We start from the raw sequence: 15,758 nt of genomic DNA on the forward strand, positions 1-15,758 counted from the left end.
AGAGGGTCCTGACTGTTAGAAGAAAAACTATCAAACAGAAAGGATTAGCATTAACATCAATAAAAAAGCACATCCACTAAGAGACCCCATCTGAAGGTAACCAACATCAAAGGTAGATAAATCCATGAAGATGAGGAAAAACCAGCACAAAAAGTCTGAAAATCCAAAAACCCAAATGCTTCCTCTCCTCCAAGTATCAAAACTCTTTGCCAGCAGGGAAACAAAACTGGATGAAGAATCAGTTTGACAAATTGACAGAAGTAGGCTTCAGAAGGTGAGTAATAACAAACTCCTCTGAGCTAAAGGAGCATGTTCTAACAGAATGCAAGGAAGCTAAGAACATTGAAAAGAGGTTAGACGAATTGCTAACAAGAATAACCAGTTTAGATAACAACATAAATGACCAGATGGAGCTGAAAAACACAGCTCAAAAATTTCATGAAGCATACACGAGTATCAATAGCCAAATTGATAAAGCAGAAGAAACAATATCAGAGATTGAAGATCAACTTAATAAAGTGAGAAGACAGACAAGATTAGAGAGAAAAGAATAAAAAGGAACAAACAAAGCCTCCAAGAAATATGGGACTATGTGAAAAGACCAAATCTACCTTTGATTGGTGTACCTGAAAGTGACAGGGAGAATGGAACCAAGCTGGAAAACACTCTTGAGAATATTATCCAGGAGAACGTCCCCAACCTAGCAAGACAGGCCAACATTCAAATTCAGGAAATACAGAAAACACCACAAAGATACTCCTCGAGAAGAGCAACCCCAAGACACATAATCATCAGATTCACAAAGGTTGAAATGAAGGAAAAAATGTTAAGGGCAGCCAGATAGAAAGGTCAGGTTACCCACAAAGGGAAGCCCATCAGACTAACAGTGGGTCCTTCTGCAGAAATTCTACATGCCAGAAGAGATTGGGATCCAATATTCAACATTCTTAAAGAATTTTCAATCCATAATTTCACATTCAGCCAAACTAAGCTTCATAAGCAAAGGAGAAATAAAATCCTTTACAGACAAGCAAATGCTGAGAGATTTTGTCACCACCAGGCCTGCAAGAGCTCCTAAAGGGCACACTCAATATTGAAAGAAAAAACTGGTACCAGCCATTGCAAACATGTGGATCGGTCAGAGTGGTTCAAGAAACTATAGGGAAAGGAGCAGGCCTTCTGAAAGGTCCGAAGGCTCTGCCTGGCTTTGGGGGAGAATAGCCAAAGGCAGCTGTTCTCTGACCCTGAGGCAGAGGGCAAGGAGTAGGTACAAGGGAGTGTAGGGGAATTTATCTTAAACAGGCTTGTTTACTTGTGTTGACCAGGAACCAATCTTTGATCATCCACACATGTGATGTTCCTTGGAAGGGGAACAATAAATGTTAATTACCCACAGATTGTGTTTGCTCCAGGCTTTTGGCATCGTGCCTACACTGAATAAAAGCATGCAGCTCCAGCTTCTCGGGGCTGCACTTTTGGCAACTAGAGCCAGGCAGACCCCTAGCTGCTTTTACACTGCATATCTGTGTCCAAGTACTCATTTCATTCATTGGTCGGCCAGGGTCTACGGGAAGACCCAGCACAAACACATACCAAATTGTAAAGACTATCGACACTATGAAGAAACTGCATCAACTAATGGGCAAAATAACCAGCTAGAATCACAATGACAGGATCAAATTCACATATAACAATATTAACCTTAAATGTAAATGGGCTAAATTAAAAGACACAGACTGGCAAATTTGATAAAGAGTCAAGACCCATTGGTGGGCTGTATTCAGGTGACCCATCTCACATGCAAAGACACACATAGGCTTAAAATAAAGGGATGGAGGAATATTTACCAAGCAAATGGAAAGCAAAAAAAAAGCAGGGGTTACAATCCTAGTCTCTGATAAAACAGACTTTAAACCAACAAAGATCAAAAGAGACAAAGAAGAGCATTACATATGGTAAAGGGATAAATGTAACATGAAGAGCTAACTATCCTAAATATAGATGCACCCAATGCAGGACCACCCAGATTCATAAAGCAAGTTCTTAGAGACCTACAAAGAGAGTTAGACTCCCACACAATAATATAATAGTGGGAGACTTTAACATCCCATTGTCAATATTAGACAAATCAATGAGACAGATAATTAATAAGGATATTCAGGACTTGAACTAAGCTCTGGACCAAGGAGACCTAATAGACTTCTACAAAACTCTCCACTCCAAATCAACAGAATATGCATTCTTTTTTTTTTTTTTTTTTTTGAGACAGACTCTTGCTCTGTAGCACAGTGGCACTATCTCGGCTCACTGCAACCTCCACCTCCCATGTTCAAGTGATTCTCCTGCCTCAGCCTCCCGAGTAGCTGAGACTACAGGCACCCGCCACCATGCCCAGCTAATTATTGTATTTTTAGTAGAGATGGGGTTTCACCATATTGGTCAGGCTGTTCTCAAACTACTGACCTTGTAATCCACCTGCCTCGGCCTCCCAAAGTGCTGGGATTACAGACATGAGCCACCATGCCCAGCCCAGAATATACACTCTTCTCAGCACCACATTGCATTTTTTCTAAAATTGACCACATGGTTGGAGGTAAAACACTCCTTAGCAAATGCTAAAGAACGGAAATCATGACAAACAAACAGTCTCTCAGACACAGTGCGATCAAATTAAAACTCAGGATTAAGAAACTCACTCAAAACTGCTCAACTACATGGAAACTGAACAACCTGCTCCTGAATGACTACTGGGTAAATAACAAAATTAAGGCAGAAATAAGTAAGTTATTTGAAACCAATGAGTTCAAAGACACAACATACCAGAATCTCTGGCACACAGTTAAAGCTGTGTTTAGAGGGAAATTTTTAGCACTAAATGCTCACAGGAGAAAGCAGGAAAGATCTAAAATCAACACCTTAACATCACAATTAAAAGAACTAGAGGAGCAAGAGGAAACAAATTCAAAAGCTGGCAGAAGCCAAGAAATAACTAAGATCAGAACTGAAGGTGATAGAGACATGAAAAACCCTTAAAAAAAATCAATCAAGGAACTGTTTTTTTCTGAAAAGATTAACAATTTAGATATATGGCTAGCCAGACTAAGAAAGAAGAAAAGAGAGAAGAATCAAATAGATTCAATAAAAAATGATAAAGGGGGTATCACCACTGATCCCACAGAAATACAAACCACCATCAGAGAATACTATAAATATCTCTACACAAATAAGCTAGAAAATTTAGAAGAGAGAAATTCCTGGAAACATACTCCCTCCCATGACTAAACCAGGAGGAAGTCGAATCCATGAAGAGACCAATAACAAGTTCTAAAATTGAGGCAGTAATTAGCCTATCAACCACAAAAAGCCCAGGACCAGACAGATCCACAGCCGAATTCTACCAGAGGTATAAAGAGGAGCTGGTACCATTCTTTCTGAAACTACTCCAAACAATATAAAAAGAGAGACTCCCCCTTAACTCATTTAATGAGGCCACCATCATCCTGATACCAAAACCTGGCAGAGACACAATAAAAAAAATAAATTTCAGGCCAATATCCCTGATGAACATTGACGCGAAAATCCACAATCACATACTGGCACACCAAATCCAGCAGCACATCAAAACGCTTATCCACCACGATCAAGTTGGCTTCATCCCTGGGATGCAAGGCAGGTTCAACATATGTGAATCAATAAATGTAATCCATCACATAAATAGAATCAATGACAAAAACCACATGATTATCTCAACAGATGCAGAAAAGGCCTTTGAAAAAATTCAACACCCCTTCATGCTAAAAACTCTCAATAAACTAGGTATTGATGGAACGTATCTCAAAATAATAAGAGCTATTTATGTCAAACCCACAGCCACAGGGCTACAGTAACCAAAACAGCATGGTACCGGTACCAAAACAGATACATAAACCAATGGAACACAACCGCGGCCTCAGAAATAATAACACACATCTACAACCATCTGATCTTTGACAAGCCTGACAAAAGCAATGGGGAAAGGATTCCCTATTTAATAAATGGTGTTGGGGAAACTGGCTAGCCATATGCAGAAAACTGAAATCGGACCCCTTCCTTACACCTTATACAGAAATTAACTCAAGATGGATTAAAGACTTAAACCTCAGACCTAAAACTGTAAAAACCATAGAAGAAAACCTAGGCAATACCATTCAGGATACAGGCATGGGCAAAGACTTCATGACTAAAACACCAAAAGCAATGGCCACAAAAGCCAAAATTGACAAATGGGATCTAATTAAACAAAAGAGCTTCTGCACAGCAAAAGAAACTATCATCACAGTGAACAGGCAACCTGCTGATTGGGAGAAAAATTTTGCAATCTATCCATCTGACAAAGGGCTAATATCCAGAATCTGCAAAGAACTTAAATAAATTTACAAGAAAACAACAACTCCATGAAAAAGTGGGCGAAGAATATGAACAGACAGTTCTCAAAAGAAGACATTATGCAGCCAACAAACATAAGAAAAAAAGCTCATCAACACTGGTCATTAGAGAAATGCAAATCAAAACCACAATGAGGTGCCATCTCACACCAGTTAGGATGGTGATCATTTAGAAGTCAGGAAACAATGGATGCTAGAGAAGATGTGGAGAAATAGGAATGCTTTTACACTGTTGGTGGGACTGTAAATTAGTTCAACCATTGTGGAACACAGCATGGTGATCCCTCAAGGATCTAGAACCAGAAATATCATTGGACCCACTAATCCCATTACTGGGAATATTATGCAGCCATAAAAAAGGATGAGTTCATGTCCTTTGCAGGGACATGGATGAACCTGGAAACTATCATTCTCAGCAAACTAACACAGAAACAGAAAACCAAACATTGCATGTTCTCATTCATAATTGGGAGTTGAACAATGAGAACACATGGACACAGGGAGGGGAATATCACACACCGGGGCCTGTCGAGGGGCAGGGGCTAGAGGAGGGATAGCATTAGGAGAAATACCTAAAGTAGATGAAGTAGATGATGGGTTGATGGGTGCAGCAAATCACCATGGCATGTGTATACCTATGTAACAAACCTGCATGTTCTGCACATGTACCCCAGAACTTTAATTAGAAAAAGAAAATAAAATAAATGTAATTCAAATTTTAAAAAAAAGTATGTTCTTATAAAAAAAAAAGATTTCACATAAATAGGAGTTGAGGTATTGCTCCTCACAAGAGGGCATTAGCTGCGGGGGTCTGCCTGCAGACCTTGACCCCAGCGATGGATGAATAAAACGTACACTGATTATCTTTTGCCAGTCTTGCTGAGTGTCTGACCATCTACACACCAAGAGAGGTTTGTCACTGCAGACAGCCCTGATCAGTGAGGGAGACTCACATTTATTAGTTAACAAAAGCTTGAGTCAATGCCATTAGAGGGTAATTGACATTGTGGACTTCTGGAGCAAAAAGCATGCATCAAAGGCTCATCTTGAGACCACATGGGTAAACAAGCTAACTAGGTAACTTCCTCACATCTCGTTGTTTACTACTCTAATCTATTTAACTAAAGGTAATGGGACCAGGCCACCTTCTGCCAGGTCTATTATCAAAGTCATGTGAAAACCCTCAGACCTTCCAAAAGGGTTTCGTGGCTATTACAACTAATATTTTTCCCACCAACCTGATCAAATCTCAACAAGGAGTTGTCTGTTTCTTTAAATTTTGGGAAAACTCATAATTAAAGCCATTTAAGTTTTAGTTTGTGTGCATGTGTGAATATGTATTTCATAGGTTTGAAAATAGTTATATAATCTATGGTATAGGTTTTTCATTACTCTTGATAAAATATCACCTAAATTATCTTGATATTTTTACTTTTGTTAGAAAAAACTATTCACAGAATTATATTCTATTTTTCTAAACTTTATTCTATTTATGGTAATGACGACTTTGCTTTTTTTTTTCTTCTTCACTGATTTTACCATGAGCTGGTCTATTTTGTCAGTTTGCTCTAAAAACAATCTATTGGTTTTGTTGATTATTTATTTTCTATCTCACTGAATTTATACTCATCCATGTTGGTTGCATTTCATTTCCTTTTTACTTTTCTTAAAAATTTATTCAGTTGAGACACATGAAAAAATGCTCATCATCACTGGCCATCAGAGAAATGCAAATCAAAACTACAATGAGATACCATCTCACACCAGTTACAATGGTGATCATTAAAAAGTCAGGAAACAACAGGTGCTGGAGAGGATGTGGAGAAATAGGAATGCTTTTACACTGTTGGTGGGACTGTAAACTAGTTCAACCATTGTTGAAGACGGTGTGGCGATTCCTAAAGGATCTAGAACTAGAAATACCATTTGACCCAGCCATCCCATTACTGGGTATATACCCAAAGGACTATAAATCATGCTGCTATAAAGACACATCCACACATAACATTTATTGCCGCACTATTCGCAATAGCAAAGACTTGGAAGCAACCCAAATGTCCAACAATGATAGACTGGATTAAGAAAATGTGGCACATATACACCATGGAATACTATGCAGCCATAAAAAAGGATGAGTTCATGTCCTTTGTAGGGACATGGATGAAGCTGGAAACCATCATTCTGAGCAAACTACTGCAAGGACAAAAAACCAAACACCGCATGTTCTCACTCATAGGTGGGAATTGAACAATGAGAACACCTGGACACAGGAAGAGGAACATCACACACCGGGGCCTGTTGTGGGGTGGGGGGAGGGGGGAGGGACAGCATTAGGAGATATACCTAACGTAAATGACGAGTTAATGGGTGCCGCACAGCAACATGGCACATGTATACATATGTAACAAACCTGTACGTTGTGTACATGTACCTTAGAGCTTAAAGTATAATTTAAAAAATTTAAAAATATTCAGTTGAATGTTTAGTTCATTTTTAACTTTTCTCCCTTCTATAGAAGAGTTTAAAGCTTCAAGCTCTCCTCTAGGTACTTCTTTGCTGCATCCCATATAACATTTGCTGTATAATGCTTTACAAGTATGATTTTACACTTCTAAAGTGTGCGTGTGGAGATTTCTTTTGTCATTGTTCTATTGATTCCTAATTTTATTTCCTTGTCATTTTGGAATGAATACTTTTCTTTCTTGCCTTGGGAATTATTTTATTTATTGTAACTTTTGAACTTTCTTTACTGTTTACTTATCCTGTCCTAGCATATGGAGTGTTTTACCTAGTTGATAAATTTAGGAAGATTAAATTGACAGAGCAGGTAATTCTATCTAGTTCTTGGGCTAAGTCATCTAGCCCATTTGGTTTTTACTGCAAGTATTCTTTTCTAACACTTCAAGCTTTTGTCTTCAACTTTTCAGTAAGAAAGGTGATATTTTGTCTCCTATTTGCTACTATGTCATATTACTTATTTCAGAACATAAGCAGCATTAAGAGTTGTTTGTTGAGCTCCACACCCTCTATCAAATAGCAATTCTTTTGCAATTCTTTTGTTTCCAAGTCTTCGCGTGTTGTTTCCCAAACTGACATTTAATGCTGTGATTCTTGAAGATGTATTGCTTACATTGAGTGAATGATTCTATGTGTGTATACATTCACACAGACATATAAACATAGATGTTTATAGATGTTCTAAGTAAAATTTAGATTAAAATCAATTTTTACCAATAATTTGATTTATCCATTTGAAAAAATATAGTAAAATCTCACACTTTGCTGTGGATTTGTCATTTTTATTTAATTCTGTCATTTGATTTAAATAAATTGAAGATTGTTAGATTCCTACCTGATCATAATTGTTATAAGTGTACAAATAATGTGCTCCTAATTATCTCAGCCTTCTTGGGCTCATAAAACTGGGAAACATTTTTGCAAAACTCACATCTTATTTATGACGGGTGGCAGGATTTTCCGTCTTTCCAATCTTTAGAATTCAGAATCTTCCCCTTACTTTAGTCCTCAGCCTTAAGTGACATCTGAGTAAATTTTTAATTAATTAATTAATTAATTAATTTTTGAGATGGAACTTTGCTCTTGTTGCCCAGGCTGGAGTGCAATGGTGCAATGTCAGCTCACTGCAGCCTCTGCCTCCCGGGATCAAGTGATTCTCCTGCCTCAGCCTCCTGAGTAGCTTGGATTACAGGAGCCTGACACCATGCATAATTTTTTTTTGGTAGAGTTGGGGTTTGGCCGTGTTGGCCAGGCTGGTCTCACAACTCCTGGCCTCAGGTGATCTGCCCACCTAGGCCTCCCAAAGTGTTGGGATTACAGGTGTGAGCCACCGTGCCTGGCCAAATTTGTTTATTTTTAACAGACTATTTTTTTTTAATCTTATGCTTTTGCTTAAGATAGAGTATATGAATGGTAGCACTCACCATAACATGATTTTGTTTCTAACATCTGCTCTGGGCACAGGTGCTGATTCTCTAGTTCTTGTATAATCACTGCTCTGGATCTGACCTGTATTCCACCAAAGCCTAGATCCTCACCATTCACACAGGTCAGCTGACACAGGCTCCAGGAAGACCAGTCCTTCAAATAACAGTCACCTGTAAAACACAGATTTGTAATTTACACCCATATCCACAGAGAAAAGCCAGCCCGATAATCATTTTAATTCCAACCCCAGTGGGTAATGTTTTTAGGTGTCCCAGTCACACATAATATTTATAAGATTTAAATAAGCATTTAATATTTGTAAATTTGTAATTGTATAACTTTGTATATATATTGTTATTTTCTGTATGGCTATTACTGGTCTATGTGTTGCTTAATGATATCAAAGGTAAATTGTGGCTGACAGGAGCTCATCCACCATAATTTATCTCTTCCTAGGATATAACAAATATTGATCAAAACCTACTACCATTCTTGTCATTATCATAGTAAAGTGGTTTATTACACATGAGGTATACTCAAAGAAAGCCTAAATATAAACAGAATTAGTCTTCTAGGTATTCACGATTTTGAAAAAGTTTGAAGTCCAAGGCTGACAGAGCTGGTTTTATGTTTTCATTCCTATTTCTTCCCAGAAGAGTGGAGGTGAGAGAGACAACTGAGCAGTCACAGTACTGGAAATAATGCTCACTATTTCCTCTGATCTACATCCTCAATCAACTTCTCTTTAAAATATTTATTTATTGAAGGATAACAAACATGTAAAATGATCACATATCACAGATGCACAGATAGCTGAATTTCGATAATCTGATTATATAATCATGTGATCAACACCCAAATCAAGGAAGGAAACATTCCCATGATCTCAAAACCCTCCCTTGTGTGATATATGAAGTCATACCGTATGTACTTTTTTGGGTCTGGCTTATTTCTCTCATTTATGTTTGTGAGATCCATCATACATTTATGAAGTTCTAATTTCTTCATTCGTACAACTTTCCATTGTGTGAATATATCACAATTTAGATATCCATTCTACTATTGATGGGCATGTGGGGAGTTGTAAATTTTTCCTATCATGTTATTGTAAACATTTCAGTACAAGTCCTTTGATGAACTTATATATGCATTTCTGTTGGTTATGTACCTAGGAGTGCAATTGATTGGCCATAGTGCATCCATGCTTCCAAAATCTTTAGCCATTTTAAGAACAGAAAAGATTTTATGAAATACACCCTTTCCATTAACCCATCCATTCTTCAGAGTTACTGCTTTGTGATACTCTTCAGAGTACACAGTCAATTATGATAGACACAAATTCACAAGAGTTTCTTATCACTTATTTATTCTAGCCAGGTGATATGAATAATTCATATTGCCTTATATTATGCTGAAGGTGACCGGTATTAGCAGAAAGTTGCCTGGAGATCTGATTAATGGAAAAACTTCTTGTGTCATGCCTAAGAAGTCCTGGTAAGACATGAATTATTGACTAACATATATATACATAATAGCAAAGTGGAGTGATTTTTGTAGGCCTTTGTTAAAGAATGTAATTGGTACTCCTGAAGTACAGAAAGTTCTAGTAAATTTTGGAAATGCAAAGGAAAAAGAAACTAGAAAGAAGTTCTAAGTAGTCTGAGAAAGTTTTAGAAACACTTTTATTTCCTAGGAAACGTCACTTTGGAGTTACTCAGTTTTTAATTATGTAGGAAAACTGCTAAAGTTAAAAAAATTCCTGTCAATATGAAGGTAATAAAATTTCACCTCAGTGATCGAAAATTACATGGAAAGAAAACATCCCTTTTCACCAGTAGGCTTTATCTTTGTGGCAATCCACATTTAGCATCATTTATTTTGCAACAAAACGTAATAAATCTTTTAATGATAGTCTGTGAGTTATGTAATTATCGCCCCTAAGTAACACATGTCAGGCTTCAAAGATTTAATAACAGCAAATGAGAGTGAGATACTCCCTTGTTCTAAATACACTTTTCTATTTTGACCATGTAAACCATTGTAATAACAATTAAATTACCCCATGCCTGCCAAAGATATGACAATTAAACACATGAAATGTATTTCCTAATTCAGTATTCTACTCTTTAAAGCTTATTAGTTCACATATTGCTAGCTTTCAAAACCCATCATTAGAGAAAACTAGCAAGAGAGGAACTGAAATGAATAGATTGTAATTTAGAAGAGAAGAGCAGCCTCCTCCTAGATTTGCAATTACTTTAATTAAAACAATGTGTTTGCTCTATGTTATCATGGGATCCTGTAATTTTCCTTCACATCATTTACCACAGATTATAATCTTATAGATTATATATTATGTCACTATTAGATTAGCAATTGTTCTTTCCTTTAGAAAGTAAGCTATACAAGGACAGGGTCTGTTTCTCTGACCTCAAGTCCAGGGCCTGACCTGTAATTACATTTGATAAATAACAGTCAAATGAGTGAGTGAGTGTGCTGCAGGAAGTATAATGAAATCACGTGGGGAGTGTCCATAGTAAGGCATACACTACAGTCTGACAAGGATGCCCGTTCTGCTCAATGGTGTGAATGTCACAATGATCCTACTACTGGTGCTGGAGATTTGGTTTTGGAAAAGGAGGTCTTACAACTTTTAGCCAAGGGTCACTTTTTGTTGCCTCTATAGCCATTCAGCACATCAAGGTCCAAAGATTCAGTCCTTGGCCCTGCCTGGAGCTGTCACCTGCTGCCACAGTCTTAGGCTGGGTCTGCAGTGAAGCGAAATGATTTTATTGAATTGTGTGTGAGATCTTAAATGATATCAGACTAGCTTCAGCAGCAGGAAATGAAAGGGGAATTGCTGGATCAGCAAAAGGCTGTTGGCAGCAACACTTTTGCCTGGCGTTAGAAAGTCAGATTTTCTTTTCTTTTACTTTATTTTTAAATTTTATTTTATTCTATTTTATTTTTTATTGTGATAAGACCATTTAACATGAGATCTACCCACTTAACACATTTTTAGGTATACAATACAGTATTGCTAACTACAGGCACTATGTCTTACAACGGATCTCCAGAACTTATTCACCTTGCATAGCTGAACCTTTACACTCATTGAGAAGGAGCTGCTATTCAGATTTTTGGTTTTTAAAAATAGTTTAGTTCTTGACCTGAAGTAGATGAAAATATCCATGTGGGCAAAGATCAATACAGTAGTTGGATATTTTCAGAGTCTAGGGGGCTTGTCCTCAAAATAACCCCTATCAGGGTTATTTTATTTATTGTTCAATTTCATTCAGTTCATCTTAAACTATACCCTACCATTTTTTATCATCTCAAATGATTTTTTTTTATGAAGGAATAAGTAACTCGATGAGTGAATAAATAGCTAACCCATGTCAGTTTTTCCAGGTTTTAGGGACTCAATCCCATTTACAAATTTTTGTTGATATATGTTATGCACTTTTAAAATTTTCTTAAATCACATCCTTTTATATAGAAAATGTGTTTTATGCCCCATTATTTTTGCCAAATCCGTAATTTTTAATATTTTGAGGTCATATTCAAAAGAAAATACTGTAAAAGAGATGCAATTTTAAAATCATAATTATAAGCAAATTGGGAGTATACAAATTTTCCACTTGGGGATAAAATACAGGTAATTCATTTTCAATCTGTTCATTTCCAGTCCACTAATAAATTGTTGCCCCTATCTATATCTTTTTCAAGGATGGGTTTTCTGGCATATTTTGACATTAAATTTCCTCTACAATTCTCTGCATCAAGCCCAAATTCATGAATATTAGCTTATCACTGTCTGCCATTTTTTCAATACTATTTGATGTACAAAATTTTCTTTCTACTTTTACTGCATGCACCTATTGTGTCTAACACCGAATCTGAATAATATCTTTCAATGGTTTCCTCCATACTGCTATTTTGTCTTCCAGTTGTAGATAATCTATTTTTTTCTTCCTGAAGACTTTACTAATTATTTTTCTATATTTTATGTTTTAACTACATTTATCTAGGTATGAGTTTGTTGTTCATTCTACCCTGGACCCAGGGCAAGCTGTTATTATGAGGACTTAATCTGTTTTTAGCCATTATGTGTTTAAACATTGGCCTCTCTTTCTCTCTTCTGGAAATCCCTAAAAGGTTATGTTTTGTCCTTATTTTCTCATCTTTTATCTCATACCTTTTCTGTGGAGCATGGGCTTAAGGCCTTAAATACCATCTCCTGCAGATGTTAAAACTCCAGAGGGTGTTGAGAGGCCACATGGGAGACCTGGACTTCACCCCTACCTGGAAATAATGAGACAGCGTCCTGTTCCCCACAGGCATACTGTTGAGCTGTTGGCATAGATATTACTGAATAAGACTGTTGACATCCTGTAACTTATACTTTATATGCAACCCCTTCATGGCCCTTGTCCTAAGAAAAAATAATCAGAATATGAATTCTCCTTTGCCGTTGTTACCTGGGCAAGGCTGGGTGCAGGTTTCCTCCAGAACCATGTTTTTATTACCATCTATAATGAGTTCAATGTCAGCACAGAATTCCTCATCCACCACTTTGCTGAAATCATCAGCTGACCCATCACTTACTATACAAGAAATGTTCCTTGTTCTGGTCCCTTCTCCACACTGGGCCTCCTGGAATGGAGAAGAAATAACTAATTAGAAAAAGAGAAATACTTCATTAGAGAGCTCATCACTTAGTTATCTCTGCACCATTGACTTTGATTTATGAACATTTAGAGAAGGATTTGAAACCCTAGGGAAGAAGCCCTATAGGGCACTAGCAATAAAGGATACATTGAACAATTTGTTTCCTAGCTAAAGACAGGAAAATAAATTTTCGTTAAAATGAATCAGTCTCCAAATGATTTAAAAAATATAGGGCATGGAGTTTTTGTTATCAAAACTAATTAAATGGTTATAAAATGGCAAGGTACATACAAATTTTAAGAAGCTTGTCATCTGTGAGCTCTGAAACATATTTCTAACATGTTATTTTTATCTGTTTTCCTGCAGATAAAATCTCTGCAGATAGAGTACACACTTCCTTACAACTTCTTGAGATTTGATACCTGCACTTGGCATGGAGACCACTGGCCATATTGCCACCGATAACAAGGCTTCACTGGGCAGGGTTTGGACTGGTCCATCAGGGAAGGGCATGGTCTTCCATCACCTTGAAAGGGTTGGGTCACTGTTCGTCTTCGGATCATTTTTCCTTTTAGAGATACAAAGTGATGCAACTTTAATATATGTTATGGTTTTGCAAGCATATATCTCATTGGGAGAAGGCATCACAGTGATATCTCCTGAGGCGATCCAGGAACAAGTAAGGCTTAGATGTTTTGGAAAGAAAGACAACCAATCCAACCTTTCTGAAGATTATCTGATATGGGTTAAAGCAAGAGGGATATTTTATTTCATATTCCTTGACCATTAGCCTAATAAAAATTATGGTACAAACAAACCTGTGAGGCCACATGTTTGAGAACATTCTGACCAAGGAGACCAATCAGAAAGCTGACAGTTCACAGGGCATTCCACCATGCAGGACGTGTTCATCTGCCAGTTCTTCTCCAAGCCAAGCTGGAAGAACAGAGGTAGATCAGGATGTGTATTGTAAATTGGGGGAGGGAACCAGAGAACGAGGTGACAAGAGAGAAGAGAAGGAGGGAGAAAAAGCAAGCCACATAACAGAATAAAATATTACCTGGGGGACAAACATCCAACTATTAAAAGTATAAAGTGGTTTGACCTAGGAGGGTGGAAGTTAGGGGCACAGGATGAAAGAAGGGGCCCATTGAATCTATACTTATGTATTGTTTGAGTGTTTTCAATAAGCAATGAAAAAAAGTAGACTTAACCTCCAAATTGGTTGAATTTCCCTAAATGAGGAACAAATAAATATAAGCATAAATACTTTCCATTAGGTAAAAACTAGTATCATCAATATTTTGATCTACAACTATCTTAGGGATGTTATTTATTTTTACATATCTTAAACTGAAAAACAAAAGGAAAAGGTTCTAAACATATATTCATACTCAAAACTAATGATATCATGTATTGAAATAATATAAAATATCAGCTATCTTTTAAATAAAGAAATATGGGTTGCCAAAGTTTTTTTTGATTATGAATATTTTATGTGCATTTTTTAAAACAAAGATTTTCACTTCTAAAACTCAACTGTGGTATAATTCAGTTATGTTGGTGTCAAACCTTCTCATCAGATAATAATGTTGTACCATTTTATTGGCATTTGGTTTCCATTACTTATTTAAATATTCTGCTTTAAAAATATAAGATGAGGTTTCAAATTCTTCTACTGTATATTCCAACATTTAAAATCTCTATGGTACAAAGTAGCATTGAAATAGGAAAATGTCGGCCGGGTGCGGTGGGTCATGCCTGTAATCCCAGCACTTTGGGAGACCGAGGTGGGCGGATCACCTGAGAACATGATGGCCAGCATCGCGAAACCTCACCTCTACTAAAAAAAATATAAAGATTAGCTGGGATTGGTGGTGCATGACTGTAGTCCCAGCTACTTGGGAGGCTGAGGCAGGAGAATTGCTTGAACCCAGGACGTGGAGGTCGCAGTGAGCTGAGATGGCACCACTGCACTCCAGGCTGGGCAACAGAGCAAGACTCCTCTGTCTCCAAAAAAAAAAAGAAAAAGAAAAGAAAAGAAAGAAAAAGAAATAGGAAAATATAAGAGCTTGTTAGGAGAATATAAGTTTTTAAAACTAGTAATTCCTGGAATTTCCAAGGCCGTTTTTATTTCTGCATGAAAGAGAAGTTTATATTTTCTAATTTATACAGCAGATAATGGCAAAAATTTATTTTGAAACATTACGTTGTGTTTCAAGTATAGCTCGAAGTTATCCACTGAGAGAGGATCAGATCAAAGCTTTGTGTAATACATCTCTCTGCAGGCACTCCCATTATATTCTACACCAGTAATACTTGACAGAGCTGAGTATTTGGTATGAAAACTTTTACCATATCACTCAATTGAAGCCTCATAAAGCCTCTTAAAAGTCATGGGAGGTTGGAGATAGGAATCTTGAGGTGATATGATAAAAATAAGTGTTACATTTAAGCTAAATAACAGTTTCATGGGGAGAGTTTGAATCACAGGATTCAATTATTACTGACTTACATATCCACCACTTACACATTTTAGTCCTGTACTACTTTTTTCCTTACATTGATTATATCTCTCTTGTAATTCGCTCTCTCATTTACCTAAACATGTGTCTAAATAAATTAAAAAGAAATCTATTCAAAAATCTAAGAAATAGGAAAGAAGAAACCAATTACTAGGTATCCAATGAGTAAATGTCTGAAAAACACTGAAGATAA

The 15,758-nt window shown here is 36.9% G+C and overlaps 1 protein-coding gene across 1 annotated transcript in view; it reads right to left on the reverse strand.

Annotated features, from left to right (window-relative positions):
• Window positions 1–15,758, reverse strand: part of THSD7A (thrombospondin type 1 domain containing 7A) — a 465,539-nt gene that overhangs the window by 22,656 nt on the left and 427,125 nt on the right. Inside the window, exons 20-23 of the mRNA XM_003252566.3 lie at window positions 13,859–13,976; window positions 13,463–13,608; window positions 12,851–13,025; window positions 8,366–8,539 (exon numbers count right to left, since the gene is read on the reverse strand). Of these exons, the coding sequence (XP_003252614.2) occupies window positions 8,366–8,539; window positions 12,851–13,025; window positions 13,463–13,608; window positions 13,859–13,976 (613 nt within the window). The remainder of the gene's footprint in view (window positions 1–8,365; window positions 8,540–12,850; window positions 13,026–13,462; window positions 13,609–13,858; window positions 13,977–15,758) is intronic.

The sequence above is a fragment of the Nomascus leucogenys genome, chromosome 11, assembly GCF_006542625.1.
Source record: "Nomascus leucogenys isolate Asia chromosome 11, Asia_NLE_v1, whole genome shotgun sequence".
NCBI lineage: Eukaryota > Metazoa > Chordata > Mammalia > Primates > Hylobatidae > Nomascus > Nomascus leucogenys.